The sequence below is a fragment of the Ursus maritimus genome, unplaced genomic scaffold (assembly GCF_017311325.1).
Source record: "Ursus maritimus isolate PB19 unplaced genomic scaffold, ASM1731132v1 scaffold_12, whole genome shotgun sequence".
In the NCBI taxonomy this organism is placed as follows: Eukaryota; Metazoa; Chordata; class Mammalia; order Carnivora; family Ursidae; genus Ursus; species Ursus maritimus.
The window spans coordinates 34,491,301-34,514,877 of NW_024423564.1; the positions used below are offsets into that span (position 1 = coordinate 34,491,301).

General features: G+C 42.4%; 1 protein-coding gene across 1 annotated transcript in view; it reads left to right on the forward strand.

Moving 5' to 3' along the window:
• Positions 1–22,809, forward strand: part of LPAR3 (lysophosphatidic acid receptor 3) — a 49,648-nt gene extending 26,839 nt beyond the window's left edge. Inside the window, exon 2 of the mRNA XM_008690658.2 lies at positions 21,900–22,809. Coding sequence (XP_008688880.1) covers positions 21,900–22,228 — 329 coding nt within the window. The 3' untranslated portion in view covers positions 22,229–22,809. The remainder of the gene's footprint in view (positions 1–21,899) is intronic.
• Positions 22,810–23,577: the final 768 nt, after the last annotated feature.

The window sequence follows — 23,577 nt, forward strand, 5'->3', positions numbered from 1 at the left end:
GAAGAATCATATGCTCAGCAAATTGTAGAATGGATTTTTAAGTGAAAAAAGAAGAAGCAGTGTTCAGAAGATACCACTTAAATGACAAATTAATGGGATAGACCAGTGATGGGTAGTAAGGAGGGCACGTATTGCATGGTGCACTGGGTGTTATACGCAACTAATGAATCATCGAACTTTACATCGGAAACCGGGGATGTACTGTATGGTGACTAACATAATATAATAAAAAATCATTAAAAAAAATAAAAAATAAATTAAAAAAAAAGTTGCTAGAAAAAAAATAAATTAATTAAATGACAAATTAACCTAATTTACATTTTGTGATAAGGTTGCCGGGTGAATAGATAATGGGAGTGCTGTGGACAGTATGTATGTGGCTGTCAAGAAGGCCTTTGGTAACTGGACATAATATTCTGATTATCAAGAAGAACTGTGGGCAGGGTGATAGAGCAGTCAGGTGATTCACCAGTAACTGAACAATTACATCTCAAGCTTGGTGATAAAAGACAAGATTGATACCAACCTGGCAAGAATCTCAGGGACTGCCAGAATTCTTGCACTTGGTCAGTATTTCCCCAGCAAAATAGCAATGACTTAGAGAAGATGTAAAAACATTGCTGGCATACATGGCAAAAAGAGGCAAGAATAGCTCGTCTGTTCAGGAAGAGATTCCAGATTTAAACAGCTGTCAGCAGAGCAGAATGATATGCCAAAGCAGGCAAGAATAGCATTTTATAAGAATAGACCTGGTCCCTAGGTTTATATAAAACACACCCATGCACACGTGGCAACTACACAACCACAAAGGTAAGGTAGACCTCCTTTAAAAACAGTGCATGTTTGGGCAAGAGAAGAGAAAGACCCAAGGATTTTTACCAACCGGAAGTGCTGTTGTGGAGAGGATATCATGCTGTGTGGTTGCCAAAAGAGAAATGTGACCCTGGGCATACTAACTGAACGTGAAAAATCCAGTTAGAGAAGAAATTGTCCTGTTCTCTCTGGATACAAGTTAAGTCCATGGAGGCACCGTAAGGCCAGTTATGGACATCACATTTGTAAAGGAATATTGTCAGTGTAGTCAGCATCTGGGATTTTGAAGGATCCAGGACAGATGAAGGAATTGGGGAAGAGTCACTAAAAAAAAAAAAAAGAAGAAGAAGAAGAAGAAGAAGGAGAAGGAAAAGGAGAAGAAAGAAGAAGAAGAAAGAAGAAGAAGAAGAAAGAAGGAAGGAAGAAGGAAGAAGAAGAAGAAAAAAAGGGGGGGACGTAACAGTTATCTTAACATTTTAAGAATTGTTACCTGGAAACGGGATTATATTTCAGAGGTTGGGAAGTTAAAACTAGGGTCAAGGGTAAAAATTACAGAAAGAATATTCGAACTCACAATTGGAAGAATTTGATAGATTCAAGCTAGTCTCCAGTGGAGCTGGCTGTCTAGTGCAGTGAGGCACGATCCCGCTTGTTGGAAGTGTTACACAGGTATTAGGTGCCCCTCGTGTCTGGTGTTACTTAGGGATTCTTTCACTGCGTAGGACAGGTAGACAAACTTTAAGAATTCTTGCAAGTCTCAGAGTCTGTGACTCAACAAAAAATTTTTATTAGATTTACCTACTGATGAGATTTTTTCAGAAGTATGGGAAGAAAACTTGATCTCATTTTAAGTAGGCACAGGCATTAACTACTTTAATTGCATGGGTGTGTATCAGTTGCAAAGAACAAAAGCATCTTGCCAAAGGCCCTGTGCAATCCATTAGCTCAGGACGGGCTAATTAGAATTGGCAAGCAAACAGGATGATTCGTAGGAAGAGCTCCATACGGTAAAAACGAGGAACTGTGAAATTGAGGTTCCAGGTTATAGGAATGTTACTCCTGTTCATTTATCTTCTTCCTTGCAATGGGCTCTGTCCTAGTGATCCCAAGAGTCAAATTTGGTTCTGTTAGTGTTAAAAAGTCTTCTTGAGGGGCGCCTGGGTGGCTCAGTTGGTTAAGCTTCTGCCTTCGGCTCAGGCCATGATCCCAGGGTCCTGGCATCGAGCCCCTGGTCTGGCTCCATGTTCAGCAGGAGTCTGCTTCTCCCTGCCCCTGCTCTTGTGCTCTTGATCTCTCTCTCTCCCCCCCTCTCAAATAAATAAATAAAATCTAAAAAAAAAAAAAAAAAAAAAAAAAAAGTCTTCCTGAGGAACCTCCATACTGTTTTCCATAGTGGCTACACCAGTTTACATCCCCACCAGCAATGGCAGGGGTTCCCTTCTCTCCACATCCTCACCAACACTTGTCTCTTCTTGTCTTTGATTTTGGAATGACTATGTTGTACTCATGAAATTAACGTCACATTTTGTGTCAACTATACCCAAGTACAAAATTTAGAAAAATAAAAAGTCTTCTTGCACTTGGGCAAATATCTACACATATCTTTAGACTATTCTTCTATTCACTTATCTGACCACTCACTCATTAGTAAACATTACGCGCCGCTTTATGTCAGGCACTATGCTAAGAACTGGGGATACAAAAGTAAACTGGCTGAATATAGTGCTGGTCCTTGAGGTCTATCTGGTCTTGGAGAAAAGGAGCATAATAATGAAAACAAATGTTTGCAGCCTTGCTGGCGCTAGAATAGAAATATGTGGACGGGATAGGGCTCAGATGCTACTCCTGCCATTCACGTCTTTTTCACTTGGTGCCTTCTGTACAGCTCTGTTCTAAAACACTCCCTTTCCTTTAAAATCCTCTGGGATTCCTTAAGGAACAACAGAACGTTCCTGCATCTCCTGTAACTCTGGAATCTTAGTATTTTTTCACCCTTTTTGAGACTCTTGAGTTTGATTCTGACCATCTTCAACCCTGGAGAGCACGGTCAGCGCAGGAATGGCTAACACGTGAAGTCAAGCACTGATCTGTATACTTTATGAATAATCAGTCATTTGGCCCTTCCAGCAACCCCAAGAGGGGTGGGTGTTCTTATTCTCTTTATGTTCTGGGTAAGGGAGCAAAGTAAGGTACAGGTGGGTTAAATAGGTTTCATAAAAAGTGCCCAAGGGTACCCCAAAGTAAGTGGTGGGTCTTGGATTTGAACCCAGCAGTCTGGCTCTTGAGACCAAGCTGTGAAAACACTATGTAGGTTTTCCAAATAGGAGATCGCAAAAGGTCTTTCCTGGAGCAATCATAAGAGATGCTGATCGTGACAATGACCTTGTGCTAAATGCTGCAGTGGAAGGCCTTGTGTTCCTTCTTTCACTTGGGCCTCACCAGCCCGGGGACGGGGATTTTACTGCCTGTGTTTTACAGATGAGGAAGCAAGGCTTAAGAGTTTAATTATCTAAGTTTACCTAACTAGTAAATCCTTCAGTATATGTATGTCCTTAAGTAAAAATACCAAGTAGTCATTATACACAATAATAAACACGTTTGTTTCAGGAAAATAAAAAGATAACATGTTGAAAGAGGAAGCATTTAAGTGTTTTTCTTGGGGATGGTTAAAGGGATAAGAAGATGAGCCTTTGGTTATTTGACTATTTGACTTTCATGATGTCTTTAGTTCCACAATTTGAGTAAAACACTATTCCAGACTTTTTTATTTGCCGTTTATTGAATTTAGTTTAGGGTGTTTGGTTTGTAAAAAGATGGTCTAATTCAAGGAGTCCTTTAACCTTTGAATGGTCTTTCTTAGCATCTGTATTTATGTGATTTGGATGTTTCTTCTTCACTTGTTAACAATTTACAAATTATTTGTTGTTTACACATTTTGACTTACTAATCTCATTTGATTAATAGGATAGTAAAAGTAACTTTTTAAACAGAGGGTTCTTTCAAACAATGATGTAATGTGGCTTATGTGAGTTTGATTAACCCGCATGTGGAAAAACATGGACTATAATAAGAGCCGCAGACTCTTCATTCTGAATTATAAGAAACTATCCCAGTTCAGAAGAGGAGTCCTTGGCTTCCCCGGTACCTGTGATAACATGGTTTACAGACCCATTGGGTGAGATGAGCACTGGGAGTTGTCCCATCTTTCTTTTATCGCAGTACAAGGTATGGTGCCTGATCTCAAAGGTGTTGGGTGTATCCTATGCTAGGTATCTAGCCGGTGGGTTGGGGGACAAGTTGAGAGTGTTCTTTCTATCTAGCAATTCCTGCGTTTCCTTCATGATCCCCCTCAAACCCCGCTTTCTCCATCAGGTCTTCAATCACCCCAACATGTGGAGATTTCTTCTCTGCATTCCTATATTATCCCCCATTCCATTCATTTACTATGTGTCATTTACTGCCTTAATGGTAATTTATTGTTATGTGTGTGCCCTTTCTGCCCTACTAGAGAGCAAACACTTTAAGGGCAGGAACTGTATCTTATTTGCCCGACACTTATTGCTGAGATTAATAAATGTGTTAATGATTACCGGAAGACACAAGAAAAAGCACATTAGCATTTTGTAAAGGAGTTCTTCAGTGGGGAGGAAGCATGTTTATGACTGGCAGCACAGATTGGAACCGTGATCATCTTGCCCATAGCGGAATGTGATGATTGGTTAGGTCATATTGCTCTGTTAGCACAGACAGTCCTCGCATTTAAGTTGGCTCCTTGATTTCCAGGATGAAGTGATAAAACTAAGTTCAATCTAATTTTCTGTAGAAACAATGCCTTAAAGGGAAACTGTGTTCCCACCCAAGGGCCTGAAATGTTCAGTCTTTCTCTAAAGGAGATTTTTGCCAATACTTGATTTTATCAAGTCTGAACTAAATATTTGTATATAACATAAAGTAAGTGTATGTATTTGAAGTGTGCATGTATATGCATTTGTGTATGTCCCTGCATTATACAGGGTAAATAGAGTAAGCAGTTGTATGTTTTAAGGTTTAATTTAGTTTATTTTCAAATACAGAGGTGTAAGAGGCAGAAATAACTGGAAGACAGAGAGGAGAACCTCAAACGCTCTTTGCCGGAACTGTCAGGGCCTTAGGCCAGGTGATGCTCACAGTTTGGGTGGAGACTGTTAGAAGTTGTTTCACACATTAGCAAGAATAGAAAGGGTATAACTGTTCAAGAATGAATCAGTGAAACATCATTGCAAATCAACTTCCAGTTAGCCTAGAATTGCCTATAAAGTAACCAACGATATATGGGTGAAATGGGCTTTTTTTTTAGTAACTCAAACCGCATATATCAGTTGTGCTCATGACAAAGTTAATTTTGAATTCCAACCAACCAACTTGCACAGTTTGCAAACAGACCATTGAGTGAATTCACAAGGTGGGTCTCCTGTGGTGCCTTGCACTTTCCTTGATGGCACGGAAATGTGATCAGGGCTGACTGCCTGGGAAATGTTCTGTCTGAAACCAGTATATGGGGATGAGTCGTCTAGTGAAAACCCAGCAGGGAGAATATTTAATTTTCTCCTGTGGTACCTCTACTTCCTGTCTGTGACATTCCAGCTTTCCTTGCTTGCTTTCTTGAAAACTGAGCGCCTACCAAGCATCCAGTCCTGGTCAGGTGTCAGGAACCCAAGGTGACTGTGGCAGCATTTCTGCCCTGCAGGTGCTCTCAGTCTCACCAGCTGTTAGAGGGACAAGCCACCAATGGTGTCTGATTTGACAATAAGATCAGGAGAGTACCATGGAAACATGGAATGGGAGAACATCTGACTTGGCCTGGTTGGGGGGGGATGGGGAAAGCTGTGAAGAGCAGGTGACAAATGAGCTGGACTTGAGAGAATAAGGAAGAGCGTACCAGGCAGTAAAGGTGACAGAGGGAAGAATGTGAGCAAAGCATAGGTGTCACTACTCCCTTCCTTCCTTCTTCCCTTTGGCCTGCCCTCCCTCTTAATTACCAAGGGGTTTGGATATTCAATACCTGGCAAGTCCAGTTACAATCAGAGGTTGCCTTTCGTGTTGAATCAGAACATTAGAGACCTCCCAGCCACAAGAATAGACTGACCTTGGCCAAGAACTTTTCTCCCTGAGAGTTGCATAAGGTACTTCTAGACGTGTCTGGCTCCAGAGACATTCTTTCTCCTGAGATGTTATCACCTTCAGTCAAATTTCCGTAAAGCTGTTGCAGATCCAAGGACCATAATATCTCTTTAAGTGACTTTGGTTTAGGGCTTAACTCAAAGAGCAAGCTTTTTTCTCCCATTTCCGGGTTCTCACGGGATAACTTAATGGCATCTCCATATATGTTTCGCAGTGGCCGTCTTTCCTTCCATCATTACCTTTTACACGTATTCTATTTATGTCCTCCAACCTTACTTTGCTATATACATAAGCCACCAATTTCCTCATATTTCTCCTATCAAACTTTGCAAATTTGCTCCATGCAAACTATAAATATGTTTCCAAATATTGTTTTTTCTTTTTCTGATGGCATAGTTGATCCATTATAGTAAGTTTAATTAGGTTGTCCTTTACCAACAATTTTTTTTCTTGAGTATAAGCTTGACCAATAATGGTTTTTCATAAGCTCCTATAGGCCTAGGCCATTTGGTATTACCAAATTACATTTTACACGAGTCTACAGACTATATCAGAATTGGAGACTTTTCCTTTCCAGCAGAAGGATCCCCAAGAAACCATTCTCTCAGTGGGATGGAAACAGATATGATCATCAAACTTTTGGATTGATGGATAAGAGTTAAGACCCGGGTTTGTATAAAATCGAGTACTTTGCACATTTGCCCTGAGTAGGAGAATCCCTTAGAATATTTGTTAAATATTCGGATCCTTGGGCCCGACTCCAGACTCCTAGAATCAGAACCTCCAGAAGGGAACAAGAAAGTACCATATACTTGGAAGGTGTCTGCCGGTGAATTAAATGGGCAAGGGCCTCACCTTCTTGTTTACTTTCCAGCTGGGGTGACAGGCAATTAGTAAGTCAGTCAATCAACCAGGCAACTAATAAACAAGAAAAGTGCAGAGAGTGATACAAGAAAACCAAGCAGAATAATATTTTAGGGAATGGCTGGGCTGGGCACTACTGTATATGGCACAAAGGAAGACCTCTCCAAAGGGCACACTTGGTGCTGACACCTAAACTGTGAGAAGGAGCTGGTGACGTCAAGAACTGGGGAAGGGTTCATGTCCATCTTGTTTACCTCTGTGTTCTGGTTAATTTGCACTATCATCAGCTCCTCTTGGGGCTCAATAAATTTTTGTTGGATGTTGTATGCTCTTGGAGGGAGGGGAAAGTGATCATTTGGGACCTTTTGGCCCAGTGTACAGTATAGTATGTCTTCCTTTCTTTACCCTGTCCCTCTTGTGATTAATGTACAACTAATGGAAAATGTTTTTTAATTAACATTGCAATAACAAACCTCACATTTTACACAATTGATTTTTATTGGTTCTACTTCAAAGGTTATGACATGGTTTTACCATTTGATGACTTCTCATACTCTTTCTATGCATTTTCCTATTTAATAAACTACCCATAGGTAACTTGGAGTAAAACACCCATTAAGAGATTTGTTGGGAGAAACAGTCTTGACCTTCTTGTTTCTCAACTACATAGGATCAGTCTTATGCCATTTCTTGCAGTAGAAATCTAGTGCATGCAAGTATATTTGTTCCCAAAATAGAAACAAAACTATGGTAAGAGCTTATTATAAAAAAAAAAAGATTGGCTCCTAGCAAAAAATTAAAGACAATAATGAAAGAGGTAAGGAAGAAGGTAAATAGCACCTGAATCATGTTGCCTAGAGATTATATTTGCTAGGGTATTTGGATATACTGTACATTTTGTGGTCTTTTCTAAGTGTACACATGTACATGCACAAATATATCTTGTTCTTTTTTTAAAAAAGATGTATTTATTTGAGAGAGAGAGCAAGTGCAAGCAAGGGGAGGGGCAGAAGGAGAGGGAGAGAGAGAATCTCAAGCAGTCTCCTCTCTGAGCATGGAGCCTGATGCAGGGCTCAGTCTTACAACCCTGAGATCATGACCTGAGCCAGAACCAAGAACTGGACACTTAACTGACTGAGCCACCCAGGTGCCCCTTAATTCTTTTTAATCAGAAGGGATTAATACTATATTCATAGTGTTTTATAACCTGTGTTTTATGTAAATTCAACAATATATTATGAATATCTTCTACATCAATGTTGTTTTCAATACTACTGTTTATATCAATATTATTGTTTTCAATTATTTCAATGTTTCAACAATATTATTTTTAATATATAAAAAATATTGTTTACATTGAAAACAATGTAATAATACCTACACTGCCATAGGGTATTCCTAACATTTGTATCTTCTTTTTAAAAGATTTATTTATTTATTTTAGAGAGAGAGACAGCATGCTAGAGCATGCGTACGAGCAGGGGGTGGGGGGGCAGAGGGAGAGGGGGAGAATCTAAAGCAGACTCTCCACTGAGTGCAGAGCCTGACAGAGGCTCAATCTCACCACCTGGAGATCGTGACCTGAGTCGAAACCAAGAGTCAGATGCTCAACCCACTGAACCACCTAGGAGCCCCTACATTTCTATCCTTTGAAAAACTCAACCCATGGTGACACTGTAGAGGATGGTAATTTCAACTCTTGTGAAGACCATTAGGCAGTATGCCCTGACAATATCTCATGCATACCTTGCACGGTAATCGTTTACTCCTCTGTGTCCTTTGACTTGCTATTCCCGGTGATTAGCATAGTGTGTAACAGTTCACAAACGCTCACTGTGTGTTGATCAAATCTGAGATCGGTATCTGAGAGCATTCTGGGTGTCCCCACCCAGATACCAGTTTCTGCTAGAATCATGCGACATGCATCTTAAATTTACCACAGAATTTTCTCTCTCTCACTTGGCACCATAGAGAGCATCCATGTTTGCCTTTCTCCTTAGTTACTTGGATGTTCATTGGCCATGACTGGAGGAAGCACTGAGTGAAACCCAGAATCATCAAATGTGAGAGCCAAAAGGAACCTTGCAGTTCATTCTAATCCAATCCCATTAATGGACAGATGAAGAAATTGGGAGCAGAGAAACAATGACCTTTTAAAAAGCATACTCTAGGGGCGCCTTGGTGGCTCAGTCAGTTAAGCGTCTGGCTTTGGCTTAGGTCATGATCCCAGGGTCCTGGGATCGAGCCCCACATTGGGCTCCTTGCTCAGTGGGGAGCCTGCTTCTCTTTCTCCCTCTGCTGCTCCCCTTGCTTGTGCTCTCTTGCTCTCTCTGTCAAATAAATAAATAAAATATTTTTTAAAAAATTGTTAAAAAGCATACTCTAGGGTCTGGATTTGAATTGTGATCCCTTCACATAACAAGGTTTTATTACGTACCAACTATGTGAATGGTGCTTGGCTAAGCACTGGGCATCTCAACTTGAGTAAGATACAAAAGGGGTCTTTCGGAGTATGTCAGCCTAGCAGGGCAGCCAAATGCATGCAGAATTAGGACCAAGTGTAATAAATTGCATGTGTGTGTGTATGTATGTGTGTGTGTGTGCATTCACATGTGGGTACACAACAGCAACTAAAGCACCCTACTGGATGTGTTTATGAATTACCTTAGGAAGCACAGCAGGGAAGACAACCCACACTATCTGAAGTCAGAACTGACATTTTCTGTTGGACACTCCATGTATTATCTCATTAGATCCTCACAAAAATCCTGTCAGGTCAGTATCATGCTCATTCCGTAGCTTAGAAAATGGTGGGAGGCCCAAGAAGGTGAATGGATTTGCCCATGGTCAACTCAGTGTCTGCTTGATCTCCAGCCTATGCTCTTTCTACTATAACAGGGATGGTTAAGTGGGTTTCATCTCAAGGGCAAATTCCATCTGATTGCTAGAGGCTGCTTGCAGCTGTGCTATGAAGGATTCAAGGCCATGCGTAGATTCCGACGCAAGTAGTGTGGTTGATTAATAATGGCGGCCAGGGTCATGGGATGGGAGGTGATAGCTCTTGTGTCAAGACATTGTAGTTTCTAAGCTATAACATGCTCTTTCTCCTCCAGGTACAACTTTCTCTAAGTCAAGTCCTGCTCCTGCTAATTCATGTTCCCTTCCTCTGAGCTCAGAATGGTGTTTTGTGCCATCTGGGTGGCCAGAATCTTGTATACTATTCAAGTCAACTTTCCTGTGCAGTGTCCCATACTATAGTCCTTTCGAAAATTTTCACCACATTGAAGATACCCCTTTAACATCCCCTCAGAACCTTGACCATGCCATTGACCTTTGCCAATGACCATTTATATGATAAAATATTAGATGCCTATAGCTTAATATGTTTACATTTTTAGGTAGGGTACAGCAGAGACCTCCTTAATCCAAAGGAATGACTCCAGCAAGAATTTCGAATCCTTGGGCAGACTAGTTGGGATCTGCCCGTCTTTAAAATTATACCCAGCCAAGAGCTGTTACTTTGCCAATACACGCAGCTGACCTCACACCTTTTCTTAGATGCTGGAGAGCCCTTGATGTAAAAGTTAGTGAGGTACTGAGGTATTGTTGGTCCATACATATTATGCTTAAAGAGGAATCTGGAGGTGGAGATGGTGTTCTCTTCCTTATTCAGTTTATGATTTCCAGCTGTTGTCCAGAGTGAAACACTAGAATTAGGTCTAGGCTGTGGTTCTAGCTGCTATATGCCTCTCCTTTCAATTTTATCTCGTAACCCCTTGGCACTGAGATTTTCAATTTTCCAAAGCTGGCCACAGACTTAAAACAAGTGTCTAAAACCAGTTGTTAGAGTCAAAAGAGCCAACAGAAGTGACAATAGTGTTAAATGAATCATTTGTGGAATGCTTAACTGCCCATCTTCTATTTGAAGTGTCTTAGCGTTTCCTTGCTTTCTGTGGTAAAAATAAGTCAGGTTTACTAAAAGTACATATTTTCATTCCTTTCACTTATGTGACAATCTATTTTCTGAATTATTGGATTTCTGAAACACTGTGGGCATACGAAAATGAATTTAAATGCAAACCACAATCTAGAAGCGTTATTTTGAAATTATTGAACAAATTCTTTGCTATCCTGAGAGCATTTCCACTGATATATTCTTAGTGTGTGATTTGCACATTTATAACACTTCTGATCAAGGATAGCTTTTTACTTTAAAATTTTACTTTGAAATTAAATTTCTTTTCAAATAAGAAGAGAGAGCTTCCCTCGAATGAGGTTCACAACCTGATTTTTATGTAGAGTTGTAATTTTCTATTTTAGTAAATCAGACAGCCCTGCGGCTTACTAGGTTAGCATTATTGCCTGTGCCCTGCCACTTTTTCCTGGACTAAAAACAAAGAAAAACAGAGTGAACATATTTAAAATGTATCCTCCTGTTTGATGAAATGGGTAGTCCATGCGCCAGCGTGTGACTATTCTGTGTGAGTGATTGCTTTTTATTGTTACAGATGTTTCATTTGTGTGCAACTCACAGGTCAGGATTTTTTTTAATTGCATGTGTGAATTTTTAAACAGATGAAAATACGGGTACAAGTCTGACTAGTGGAACAGAGAAAAAAGTACGAGTCCTGCAGAACAGGTTTCATGCACCTCGAAGTCTTCCTCTCCTGCACATCCTGTCACCAAAACCCCAAGAACGCTGAACTATCTTAATTACATTCCAGGGAGAGGCCCTTCTTCCAGATGCTGCTGGTGTTCTTTCTGATTTCCTGTATATGGTGGAGATGAAGTATTAGCCAGAGGATTGTTGAGATACTTTGAAAACTTCCAAATAAGAGAGGAGGGTTGTTATATACTGTCTAACATGATATTGATTAGGGACTTAGATTTTTTATTTCATTTGTCACCAATGTTTTCATCTGTAATTCTATCTTCTGAAGTGTTAGACATGCCTTAATTTGATATTTCTGATTACCTTAAATTGCAGTCATTAAAGATCATTTCAGCACTGTAATCGCATATTCTAGTAGATGATTCACTGTGCTTTAAAAATTAACATTGAACTCATGGTACTGGTTTTGGAGTATAGCACTGAAACTAGTTAATTTAATTACCAGAGGAAAGCTCATTTATAGTCTAATTGGACAATTAGTGAGTCTCTTAAACAGGTACTGAAAGAACACAGTGCCTCATTAAAATAAGACCTAATTGCTTCTTGTCACTGTAACTGACCTGTCACTTGGCAATAGAAGGAAATTAGATTTGTTATCCAAGTGTGATCATCATGACAATATTCACTCTTACTAGCTGGCACATGGTAGGTGATTGCTTAGTAAATATTTGTTAATGGAAGGACATATGGCCGAAGTGCCCACCTAGTGCTGATGACTCGTGAGGCAGCATTTCAGTCTGGAGCTCTCAGAGTGCCACCCGCCCGCCTTCTACACAGCTCTGGCTTGACGAGCACAGGTACTGCACTTACGATGCCTCAAACTGAACACCGTCTCGTCCTTCTGAACCTGTCCCTACGCTGCCTCTCTGCTTGATTTTCAGAACCACGCGCAACCCCGTCACCACTCCCTCAGTTCCCACAGCCAGTTCTTATCAAGTCCTCCAGTTTCTTCCTCCTTATCATCTGCTCATAAGCATTTGCTTCTGTCCGCCCCCGCCAGCACTGCTCTTCCCATCCTTATTCTCACCTGAATTTTAGCCGGTCTTTAGGCCAGTGGTTCTCATGCTTTGCTCTACGGAAGTATTCCCCAGGGAGCTAGCTCAACCTGGAAAAGCCTAGATCTTACTTCCATCCGTTTCTCACTTGGTAGGTCTGAATGGGGCCCAGAAATCTGAATTTTGAGGAACCCCCCACCCCCGGTGGTTCTGATGCAGGTGGGAGCAGACTTCAAGCTCCCTTACCTCTAGTCCATCCTGAGCACTGAAAGCTTTGCTCTAAAATAAAAGACTTACAAGTGTTCTATAGTTTTCAGAGTACAGATCCCTTATCTTTTTACCTCTTTGGTTAGGTTCATTCTTAGGTATCCTGTGATTTTTCGTGCAATTGTAAATGGGATCAATTCCTTGATTTCTCTTTCTTCCACTTCATTGTTAGTGTGTAGAAATGCAGCTGACTTCTGTGCATTGATTTTATATCCTGCGACTTTGCTGAATTCATGTATAAGTTCTAGCAATTTTTTGGCGGAGTCTTTTTTTTTTTTGAGAGAGAGAGAGAGAGAGAGCATGAGCAGCGGGGAGGAGCAGAGGGAGAGGGAGAAGCAGACTCCCTGCTGAGCAGAGAGCCTGATGCAGGGCTCAATCCCAGGACCCCAAGATCGTGACCTGAACCGAAGGCAGATGCTTAACCAATTGAGCCACCCAGGCGCCCCTGTGGAGTCTTTTGGGTTTTCTACAGAGTATCATGTCCTCTGCGAAGAGTGACTGATTACTGAGGCTGGGACTTCCAGTACTATGTTGAACAACAGTGATGAGAGTGGACCTCCCTGTCATGTTCCTGGGAGAAGGTATTTGCAAATGACATATGAGATAAAGGGCTAGTATCCAAAATATATAAAGAACTCATCAAACTCAACACCCAAAAAACACAAAATCGGTGAAGAAATGGGCAGAAGACATGAACAGATATTTCTCCAAAGATGACGTGCCAGTGGCTAACAGACACATGAAAACACGCTCCACGTCACTCGGCATCAGGGAAATACAAATCAAAACCACATACCACCTCACACTGGTCAGAGTGGCTAAAATGAGCAAGTTAGGAAACAACAGAGGTTGTCGAGGAAGCAGAGAAAAGGGAACCCTCTTACACTGTTGGTGGGAATGCAAACTGGTGCAGCCACTCTGGAAAACAGTATGGAGGTTCCTCAAAAACTTAAAAATAGAGCTACTCTACGACCCAGCAATGACACTACTAGGTATTTATCCAAAGGATACAAATATAGTGATTCGAAGGGGCACATGCATCCCAATGTTTACAGCAGCAATGTCTGCAATAGCCAAAATGTGGAAAGAGCCCAGATCCATTAACAGATGAATGGATAAAGAAGATGTGTGTGTGTGTGTGTGTGTGTGTGTGAGAGAGAGAGTGAGAGTGCGCGCACATGCACACACACGAGCGTGCGCGCGATAATGGAATATTAGCCATCAAAAAGAATGAAATTGTGCCATTTGCAATGATGTGGCTGGAACTAGAGTATATTATGTTAAGCAAAATAAGTCAGAGAAAGATAAATACCATTATGATTTTACTCACATGTGGAATTTAAGAAACAAAACAGATGAACACAGGGGAAGGGAAGGGAAAAGAAAATAAGATGACAACAGAGAGGGAGGCAAACCATAAGAGACTCTTAACTCTAGGAAACAAACAGATTGTTGGAGGGGAAGGGGGTAGAGGGGTGGGGTAACTGGGTGATGGGCATTAAGGAGGGCGCTTGAAGTAATGAGCACTGAGTGTTATATGCAACTGATGAAACACTAAATTCTATCCCTGAAACTAATAATTCACTATATGTTAACTAAATTGAATTTAAATACTTTTTTTTTAAAGGAAACAACTTATCCATGCCCCATTGAAAACCTTCCAAGAACTAGCATTCTATAGCAGTTTTCGAACAGCGGTCAGTGGCGCTCCCATGGGAGCCTCAGTGTGTACACATGTGGGGGGGTCGTAGTGTGAAGAGGGGTGTGGATGCTGCTGTCAAGGGCTTTACTCAGCTTCTCCTCACCCCTGCTCCTCATCTCTTTCTTTAGTCAGAGAAGCTTGGATTTTGAACTTTAACAAGAGATTTCCTTTGGGAAGTGTTTCTCTACTTTTTAAAAAACTGATTTGAAAAACCACTGATCTATAGAAGTGGCTTAGACTTTTTTTTTTTAAGTCAGGACCACAATAAGAAATTGTGTACATTCAATATCATGGCCCAGTGAGCACACACCTTTTTCTGTGTAACTGAAACAAGTTTCATGAAACGTACCCTTACTTGAGGCACTCTGATGTTTTCTGTTCTGTTCTATTTCATCTTCCAGAAAATTGCTGGTCGCAACCCACTAAATTGATTTCACAGCTCACTAATGAGTGGCAGTTGAGACTGGAAAACCTCTGATCTAGCCTTTCTCAATGGGATTCCTTTATGAACCATGGGACATAGAAATATTTCTTAATCTTCCTAAGGATGCTGTATGACTCCTACCGTTCTAGATGCTTGGAAGAGAAGTTAATTCAGTACATACAAGGGACACCTGAGGGCAAAGGCTCTGGGGTCTGCTCTTTACAGTAAATCCAAACTCCTGAGTGTTGAGCGCAGGGCCCTTGCTCAGAGGTGCCTGGGTGTATGTGGGGGGGGGGGGCGGGGGGTGTGGTATGAAGGTGACAGTGAATAGGCAGCATGGGTCTGCCCCAGGTCGTCTCTCAGACTTCACCGTACTTCCTCAGTCACCTCTCTGGCTTAGCCATCCTGGACTATCTGGAATCCCCCCAGTGCACCCTGCAGTGCCTCACCTCTGCACGGCTGTTCTTAATCGTCAATGCTCTGCTCGTTCAACTGGCTGTCACTTCACCTGAGACCTTCCTGGACCGTAGTCAGAATCGTCACACATCGCATCCAGGTTCCGACCTGACGCCGTTCACAGCAGCAGCGCTGCGGCGGGTGCGGTCCGTCGCCCGGGGAGGTCTAAGAGGAAATCTCGCCCACCTTTCCCTGCATCTCTGCTCCTGAGCGTGGGGCTCCGTACTCAGTTCTGAGGACGCGGGCTGCCGATGAAGCACAGCCCACCTCCTTAGGGAGCTTAAATCAGGCCTGAGACAGAGAATATGTGTATTAAAAACTACCTCCAGTTTAGCCCTGTGCCCAAGACTTTGGTGGGGGAGTCAGGCCTAGGTCCAAATTATGGCTCTTCTGCGTGTTGGCTTCTGGACCCAGGACACATTCTTGAGCTCCTTCTGCGCTCCAGATCACTGTACGTAAGACTGGGAGTGGCAGCCTCACAGGGCTGTGAGTTTTAAAGGACCAGCGCGTGTATCGTGCTGAGCACACTGGCCGCCCAGTGCTCTTGGGAGATGTGAGAGTGGATGAAGCAGGTGATGTGCTCAGCACCGTGTGGCTGTTATGGGGGAAAGTGCTTCACGAGTCGAGAGGAAGGGATGATCGCTGTGCGTTGGACAATGGGAGAGGTCCAGTGGAGGAGGCAGAATTTGAGCTAAGCTTGGAAAGAAAAGTAGACCTTAGATTAGGAGGCGGGAAGGCATTCCTGGCAGGACAAACCGGAGAGCCGACAGAGGCCAGAGGGGGACATGCTTGCCTTGCCTGTGGTCTAGTCGCGCTGCTAGTGTCCGTACATTTATTTATGTATGTGATGTGCTCAAACATTTTTCCAAATGGAAGCTGAAGGTATTGATCTCTAGAGAGGCTTATTTTCTTATTTTGAAGAACTCTGACCCCTCTCTCTTTTCCCTGACTTTTTACTAAGTCTCTATGGAGTCTGCAGTTTTGCTGACAGGGTCGGCCTGAATAAACTGTTTTGAGTCAGCGTAGAGAAATGGTTTATAGAACTGGCCGTGCATCACCACCAACCAGGGAACTTTTTCATCGTATAGATTTCCACATCCCACCCCAGAGGGTCTAACCGTGGGACCAGGGAATTTGCATTATTTTTAAAAATTATTTATTTATTTGTTTGCAAGAAAGAGCAGACACACATGAGCAAGGGGCAGGGCAGAGGGAGAGGGAGAGCAGGCTCCCCACCCCCCAGCCCTGTTGAGCGGGGGAGCCTGAGAGCCCAGCACCCTGGGATCATGACCTGAGCTGAAGGCAGGTGCTTAAGCCATCCCGGCGCCCTGGGAATCTGCAGCATTCAAGAGCTGCCCTGGTAATTCGGATGACCAGCCAGGGTTGGGGACAGCCTGCCCAATGTATTCACCTCCACCAGTTTGCAGCCGTGCCGTCTGGTAATTGTGTCCGGGAAACAAACAAGTGAAATTTGTTTGCATTTTATTGGGAGTCGAAATTCATAGTTTTGTAGAATGTAGTGATTTTCTACTTGGAAAAGAATTCGGAAACCACTTCACCCTATCTCTCATTGGGGAGAAATGCCTTCCTTTTGTACGTCTCAGGATGATCCAGGCAGGGGAAGTATGCTGCTTTGAGGGGCCCTCTGCCCACTCAACAACCAGTTCCCCTCCTAAATAGCTTTGTGTACCTAGAACTCTTACCTCCAAATTTTGCCTCTTTGTACTTTTCCCTCTGTTTCAGGGTGACCTTCTGGAATGGCGCAGGACAAGTCTATGTGTCCTCTTTCTATTTGACGGCCTTTCAGGCTTTTGAGGCAGTTAGCACATTGTGTCTTTCCTATAAGCCTTTTCTTCTCTAAGGGGAACATACTTGATTTTTTCCACTGGTTCCCAAATAGACATCTTGGATCCACTCTTACCTGTGAATGCCTGATTTAAAAAAAAAAAAATGATTGGGACTTGTCATGACCTCTCTTTGAAAACTCTGCTTATTCCCAGCTGGCATGGTCTGAGCATTGAGTCTAAATACTCAAAAAAAACTTCCATTCTTTTTTTCTTCCAAAACTTCTTGGAACTTGATAGGGGACTGACTGATCTATATTTCCCAGGCTCCATCATCTCCCCCCTTTGTCAGAAACAGGCCAGTTGCCCATCTGTTTGTTTATGACATCCCCTGCATTCCCTGAGCATTTCTCCGAGGTTGCAGATTCCCAAGGCCAAAACCATTCCCGACATGTTCTCCTTCTGAATTGTTTGGGGGCCTCATATCTAGCAGCCGACAGACAGTAACCCCCCCACCCCGCCCTGCGAATGAAGTGTTAGATGAACCTCGCCCTCTGCTGAGATGTGCTTGGTGGGGAAGTTGGCTGCCAGGTGGAGGAGTCAGGAAGCCGTGTCTCCCCCAGGGTTACTGCCCCGTGTGCGGCCATCTCCTCAGACAGCATGCCGGAGCACGGGCTCTCTGGCAGTGGAGGGGTCTGGGCCGCTTGTCAAAGAAGACTTGCCGTCTGTTGTTCTTGGAAACAGTATAAAGGAAAGGTCAGCAGATTTTTGTTTCTTCTTACTCCTACGGCCAGCCTGTATTTTTGTTGGAATTCTTTCCCCCTTCTTTCCTCCCCTCCCTTCGTCCCTTCCTTCTTCCCTCCCGCCATCCCTCCCTTCCTCCCTTCCTTCCTGACAGAAAATCTTTACGCTAGCAAACCAAGCATGACTTCATTGTTAGATACGCAGCTTCACAGTCAGATGTGACATACCATAGATGGGACTCTGAAAGCCAGATTACCCTTCTCCCTCCCCGATCACTCACTTTAGTAGTAAGATTCTCTGTCTGTTGCTGAACAGCCTAGCATGTGGACAGGAGCCCAGCTTCTGGGGCCAGGCTGCCTGGGTTCAAATCCTGGCCCTTCCATTTAGCAGCTCTGTGGCTTTGAGCATGTTACCTTGCTTCTCTGTCCTTTCGCTTCCTCAAGTTTAAAAAGAGAGTAGCATTAGTGTTTTATTAGGCAGTGTTCGTAATACTCCTAGGGCTGCCACGGAGACTAAATGGTTAAGGCACATAAAATCCTTAGAGCGGTGCCTGGCATATGTGATCATTGCTCAATGAAAAGTTCGTCAAGTGGTGATTGAATGAATTGTTGGATGGAATGCAATGCAAAGGGAAAATACACATGAATTACTGCATTGTGACAAACAAGACATCAGTTTGGAGACTTTATTTAGAGTGTTTAGGTCCCCTGACTAATCTAAAAGCAGAGTTTCGTGCTGGGGGGCAGGGAAAGCTTTTATGATTTAAAAAAAGATTGATTTTAAAAACAGTTTTTAGGAAAGCATGTTAGCAATTTACTTTTATCCTTTTTTGACATGTGTATGTGTGGAGTATATCATTCAGACAAAATGATAAGCGACATATGTACAGTATAAAGAAGAACACCTAAAAGAATTTTTAAAAAAACTTTAAAAATGCCTGTATACCCGCCACCCAATGTAGTAGAACATGTCTAATATCTTCAGCCTCACCTGTGTGGACCTGCCCCAGTGAGCACCCTCTCTTATGGAGAAATAACCGTAACATAAACTTCATGTTAATCATCTTGCTTTTCCTTATCGTTTGTACCACATACAGATCTAATACTAGACATCAACTTGTTTAGATTCACCTGTTTTTAAAAAACAATACAATTAACATTGAATTTGATTGTCAGTATATTTGGATTCATTTCCAGTATCTTCTTTTGTTCTTTCTTTGTCCCACTCTTCTATGTTTGACTCCCGTCCCCCTTTTTTTATATTAAGATCTTGTTTTCCTTTCCTTTGGTTCCATCCTTCCCCTTCCATTGGTTTGGAAATTTATTAAATTTTATTAAATTTTGACATGCATATTTAACAAAGTATAAAGTTAATCAATATTTTTCCCTCTTTCCTGTTAACACAAGGACATTGGAACTCTCCCACTGGGATTTCTTTGGAATTATGCAATTTCACACAGAAAGGAGTCCTCACATCAAAATTGGCAGCAAGAGCCTTTGATGTCTGGTTTGTTTAGTTCTTGCCTCTTGACAACATAGTAACCCTCTCTCGGGAAGAGCAGAGAACAAAAGTGTTACTGTTAGGGGGAATACAGACCATTGGAGCTGGAGGGGGCCTTCAAGATTATCTAAACTAGTGTTTTCCAAATTTTTTGACAAAGCCTAACAGTAAGAAATAATAGTTTACTTCATAACCAATATTCACATAAACATAGTATGTAAAACTGAAATGAAAGTTGCATGAAGCAAAACTTCCCTTAGTCTGTGCAATATACTCTGAGCGATTCCATTCCATTCTTGCATTTTAAAATCCCCAAACTTGTCCAAACCCATTAAATTGACTGCATACCCACCAAGGTCACCTGGCCCCAAATTGGAAAAACCCAGAACCTGCCTTAAGTCCTCAATTTATAGTTTAGGAAGCCAAACCCCAGACAGATGACATGGGTCTCCCAGAGTTGTACAGTAAGTAAAGGCTAGGACCCAATCTCTGATCTCTTATCCCCAAGTTTTTAATTCACATATGTCGGCCAGACCAAAAATAATACAGAAAGGAGTGAAAAGGGAACCATTGGTGAGCTGTAATTATGAAATGGGGAATTAAACCCTCCTGATAACTCCTAAACATCTAATTTTGTCTTTGACAAAGCATCTCATGATAACCGCTACTTAGTGAACCCAACTCAGTACTGGGCACCACTTTCCAGTACTTCTGACCCCTCACGACCACCCACACAGTCGGGATTGTTTTCCTTATTTTATAAATGAGGGAATGGGAGGGTGCTTGGGTGGCTCAGCTGGTTGAGCTTCTGACTTTGGCTCAGGTCCTGATCTAGGGTCCTGGGATAGACCCCTGTGTCTGGCTCCCTGCTCAGCAGGGGGTCTGCTTGTCCCTCTCCCTCTGCCCTTCCCCCCACTCATGCTCGTGCTTTCTCTCTCTCTCTCTCTCTCCCTCTCAGATGAATAAATAAAATCTAAAAAAAATAAAATAAAAAATGAGGGAATGGGGGTTCAGAGAAGTGCAGTGATTTGCCTCATTTGTGCAACTCATTAACGAGGAGCCGGTCACACCTGTCTGACCCTGAGGCTCATGGCATTTTATGGCCTCACACAGCCTTTTTAGAATTCTTGACTTGCTTATTAGTGTATCTCTCAGAATGAAGATAAAGCGACAAGAGGAATACCATCCAGGACTAATTCTAACTTGTGAGAATAACTAGTTGGTGATGTGATTTACAGACTTGCTAGTTTCTTCTGTCTCCCCGTTAGCACCTTAGCTCCTGGAGTGCATAGTCTTTGCCTCATTTACAGTCTAGTGCAGTTCCTGGCACATTGTAAGCTCACAGGGGATGTTTATTGAATGGATAAGCAAGGGCATTTAGAAATGATAAGGACTTTGGGGGAAAGAAACCATTTCACAGTATGGAGACAGGTCACATATGTAGTGGCCGGGAGCACAGCCTATGGAGAAAGACTGCCAACATTCCACATTCGATGTCCCTTACAAGCTGTTTGATGGTGAGCAAGTTAACTTTCTTTGCACCTCCCTTTCCTGGGGAAGATAACAATGCCTACCTCATAGTGTGGTTCTAGAAGTTAATAAAGGAAAGCATTTACACCAGTGCCTGGCTCACGGTAAGCATTATATGACTGTGAGCTGTCATGGTTATCCAAGGTGATGGTGACAAAGTAGGGGAATATTGAACCTATGTTTCGTATTTTAGGAAAAACATGTCAGAAAGTTTTAGTGGTAAGTTAAGTATGAGCAGATGTCTAGTGACTCAGAAGACACTACCCTTCGTGTACAGTTGGTGCTAAAATGGTGCTAAATAAATAAATCTGCTACAAACACATCTCTACCTCATCATGAAACAGAAAGATTTATTTCTGACAACAACCAACAAGAACAAAAAACTTAATCCAGAGCAGAAATAAGCAGATGGCCTATGAATATGTCAAAAAGAATACAGTGCTTACTCAGCATTAGCGTGGATTTATAAAGAATAAAATTTGTGAGCAGCTGACTTAGATAAGAGGCTAGCAGAACGCCATAGATGCAGTGCGTCGTCTTGTCAGGAAAGCATTTAGAACATCTGAGTTAGAGAACAGCGGAGCGCCGGGCTAAAGGCGCGAGGCCCTCCCACGTACACTCCTGGCATTTGGCCTTGGTTTTCTCATCTGCAAAGCATGGATGATGACTACAGCAGCCTCCTAGTGTGGTTCAGAGCGCTGACAGAGATGAGGTATGTGGAGTGCTTAGTAAGCGGCTGGTAAATGTGAGCCCCTCAAGACGCGCCCTGGGTAAGCAGATAAGGAGTTGAAATAGAACGCGGTGAACAGTCAAGGGAGTGCCTGGCCGTTGGCCTCTAACAAGCCCAGGTCTCCAGTGCTCAGAAGAAGGGTGGAAGTTTGCTTTGCAGTGGTCAGAACAAATCCTTAAGGTCCCTTGATGCCACTGACTGAAAGCTGGGCCAGAAGAAGCCTTGGTAAGCAGCCCGCTTCCTTTTGTCTCCCCGCAGGGGCCTTCGTCGTGTGCTGGACCCCGGGCCTGGTAGTTCTGCTGCTCGACGGCCTGAACTGCACGCAGTGCGGCGTGCAGCACGTGAAAAGGTGGTTCCTGCTGCTGGCGCTGCTGAACTCTGTCATGAACCCCATCATCTACTCCTACAAGGACGAGGACATGTACAGAACCATGAAGAAGATGATCTGCTGCTGCTTTCAGGACAAGAACCCAGACAGACGCCCCTCCCGCATCCCCTCCACCATCCTGAGCAGGAGCGACACGGGCAGCCAGTATAAGGAAGACAGTATCAGCCCAGGCACGGTCTGCAACAAGAACAGTTCCTAAGCTGTGGGTGTCCCCGTGCCCACCAGGGCCTCCTCTGGGAGAGGAGCTGTTAAGAATGGCTACCTGTCTCTAACAACACCCACCTACAGTGTTATTTCAGGTCTAAACTAATCACTGGTGGATTTTTAAAAATCTATTTTACATAGTTTCAAAGCATGGGGACACAGTGCGTTTGGAGAAAATGCACAAAAGAGGGAAGACAGCACAGTGGAACCCTCGGTGATGTCCTTGGAACCGCTTGGAGCACCATTCTGGGCCCTGCCGCCATCTTGTAGCCATTCTCTTTGTGTTTTAAAAGGATGTTGTTGATAAAAGGCTTAGGCCAAGATAAATAATAATGTTACTTGAGCCACTTGATATAGCTGCTTGGAAAGCCTATGTAGTTCTTTCTGCATGCATTTAAAGTTTTGAAAATGCTTCAGCTATGATATTTGTTTCCTCAAAGAAACCGTGGCCAGTAGCTAGGTGTTCAGTAGGAATCTCAGAATAACAAGTCAGTCAGGGCTCCAGATTAGACTTGACTTTTAACTAAAAGAACATTCTGAGGAAGATTTAGTTAAATTAATAACAAAAAAGGTAAATGTTAGAAACTTCTCTTGAAGCAGAAAAAAAAAAAAAAGGCCTTGATGTGGTTGTCCTAGTGTGCATGGGTGTGTATACACACCTGTTTGTTTATACATTTCTAATTTGTATTTAAAGACCTCAAGGGCAGTGATGGTGAAATAAATTCACTGGCCATCTGGACTGTTCAGTCTAGGACTTTAGCTGTAGAAATGAACTGTGTGCTCTAAAAGAAAAGAGAAAGAGGTGATTCATTTGCAAACAGACATATGGACATACAGCAGAGTAAAAGGTATATTGATAAGTGGGAGGTGATTCATTTGCAAACAGACATACAGACATACAGCGGAGTAAAAGGTATATTGATAAGTGGGCTGAATTCCTTTCATATAGGATCAAATATGAGCTTGACTTGAGTCCGTATTTTTAGTTACCTCCATACCACTGATGGCTCATCAGACTTAGTATGTGGAATAATTTTCACATGTCATATTTTGCCCACAGTTACCGACATATTTCTGGTACTTGTCTTACTTATGGACTGAATTTTGATCTGAGTTCAATTTACAATTTTCTCCTTCAAAGACCTAGGTAAGCAACGTGAAAGGCAAGTCAGTAAAAAAGAGTGTTGTACACATAGGCTACTGACCAAAGTTTTTTATGTAAAGCATTTAGAATATATTCTGATTTTAAAATAAGAATAACTTCAAGGCAGTTATTATAGTATTTATGTAGTTTGCAAAAGAAGTTTACCTTTTTTTGCTATCGTGATGTAACATTTAAGTGCG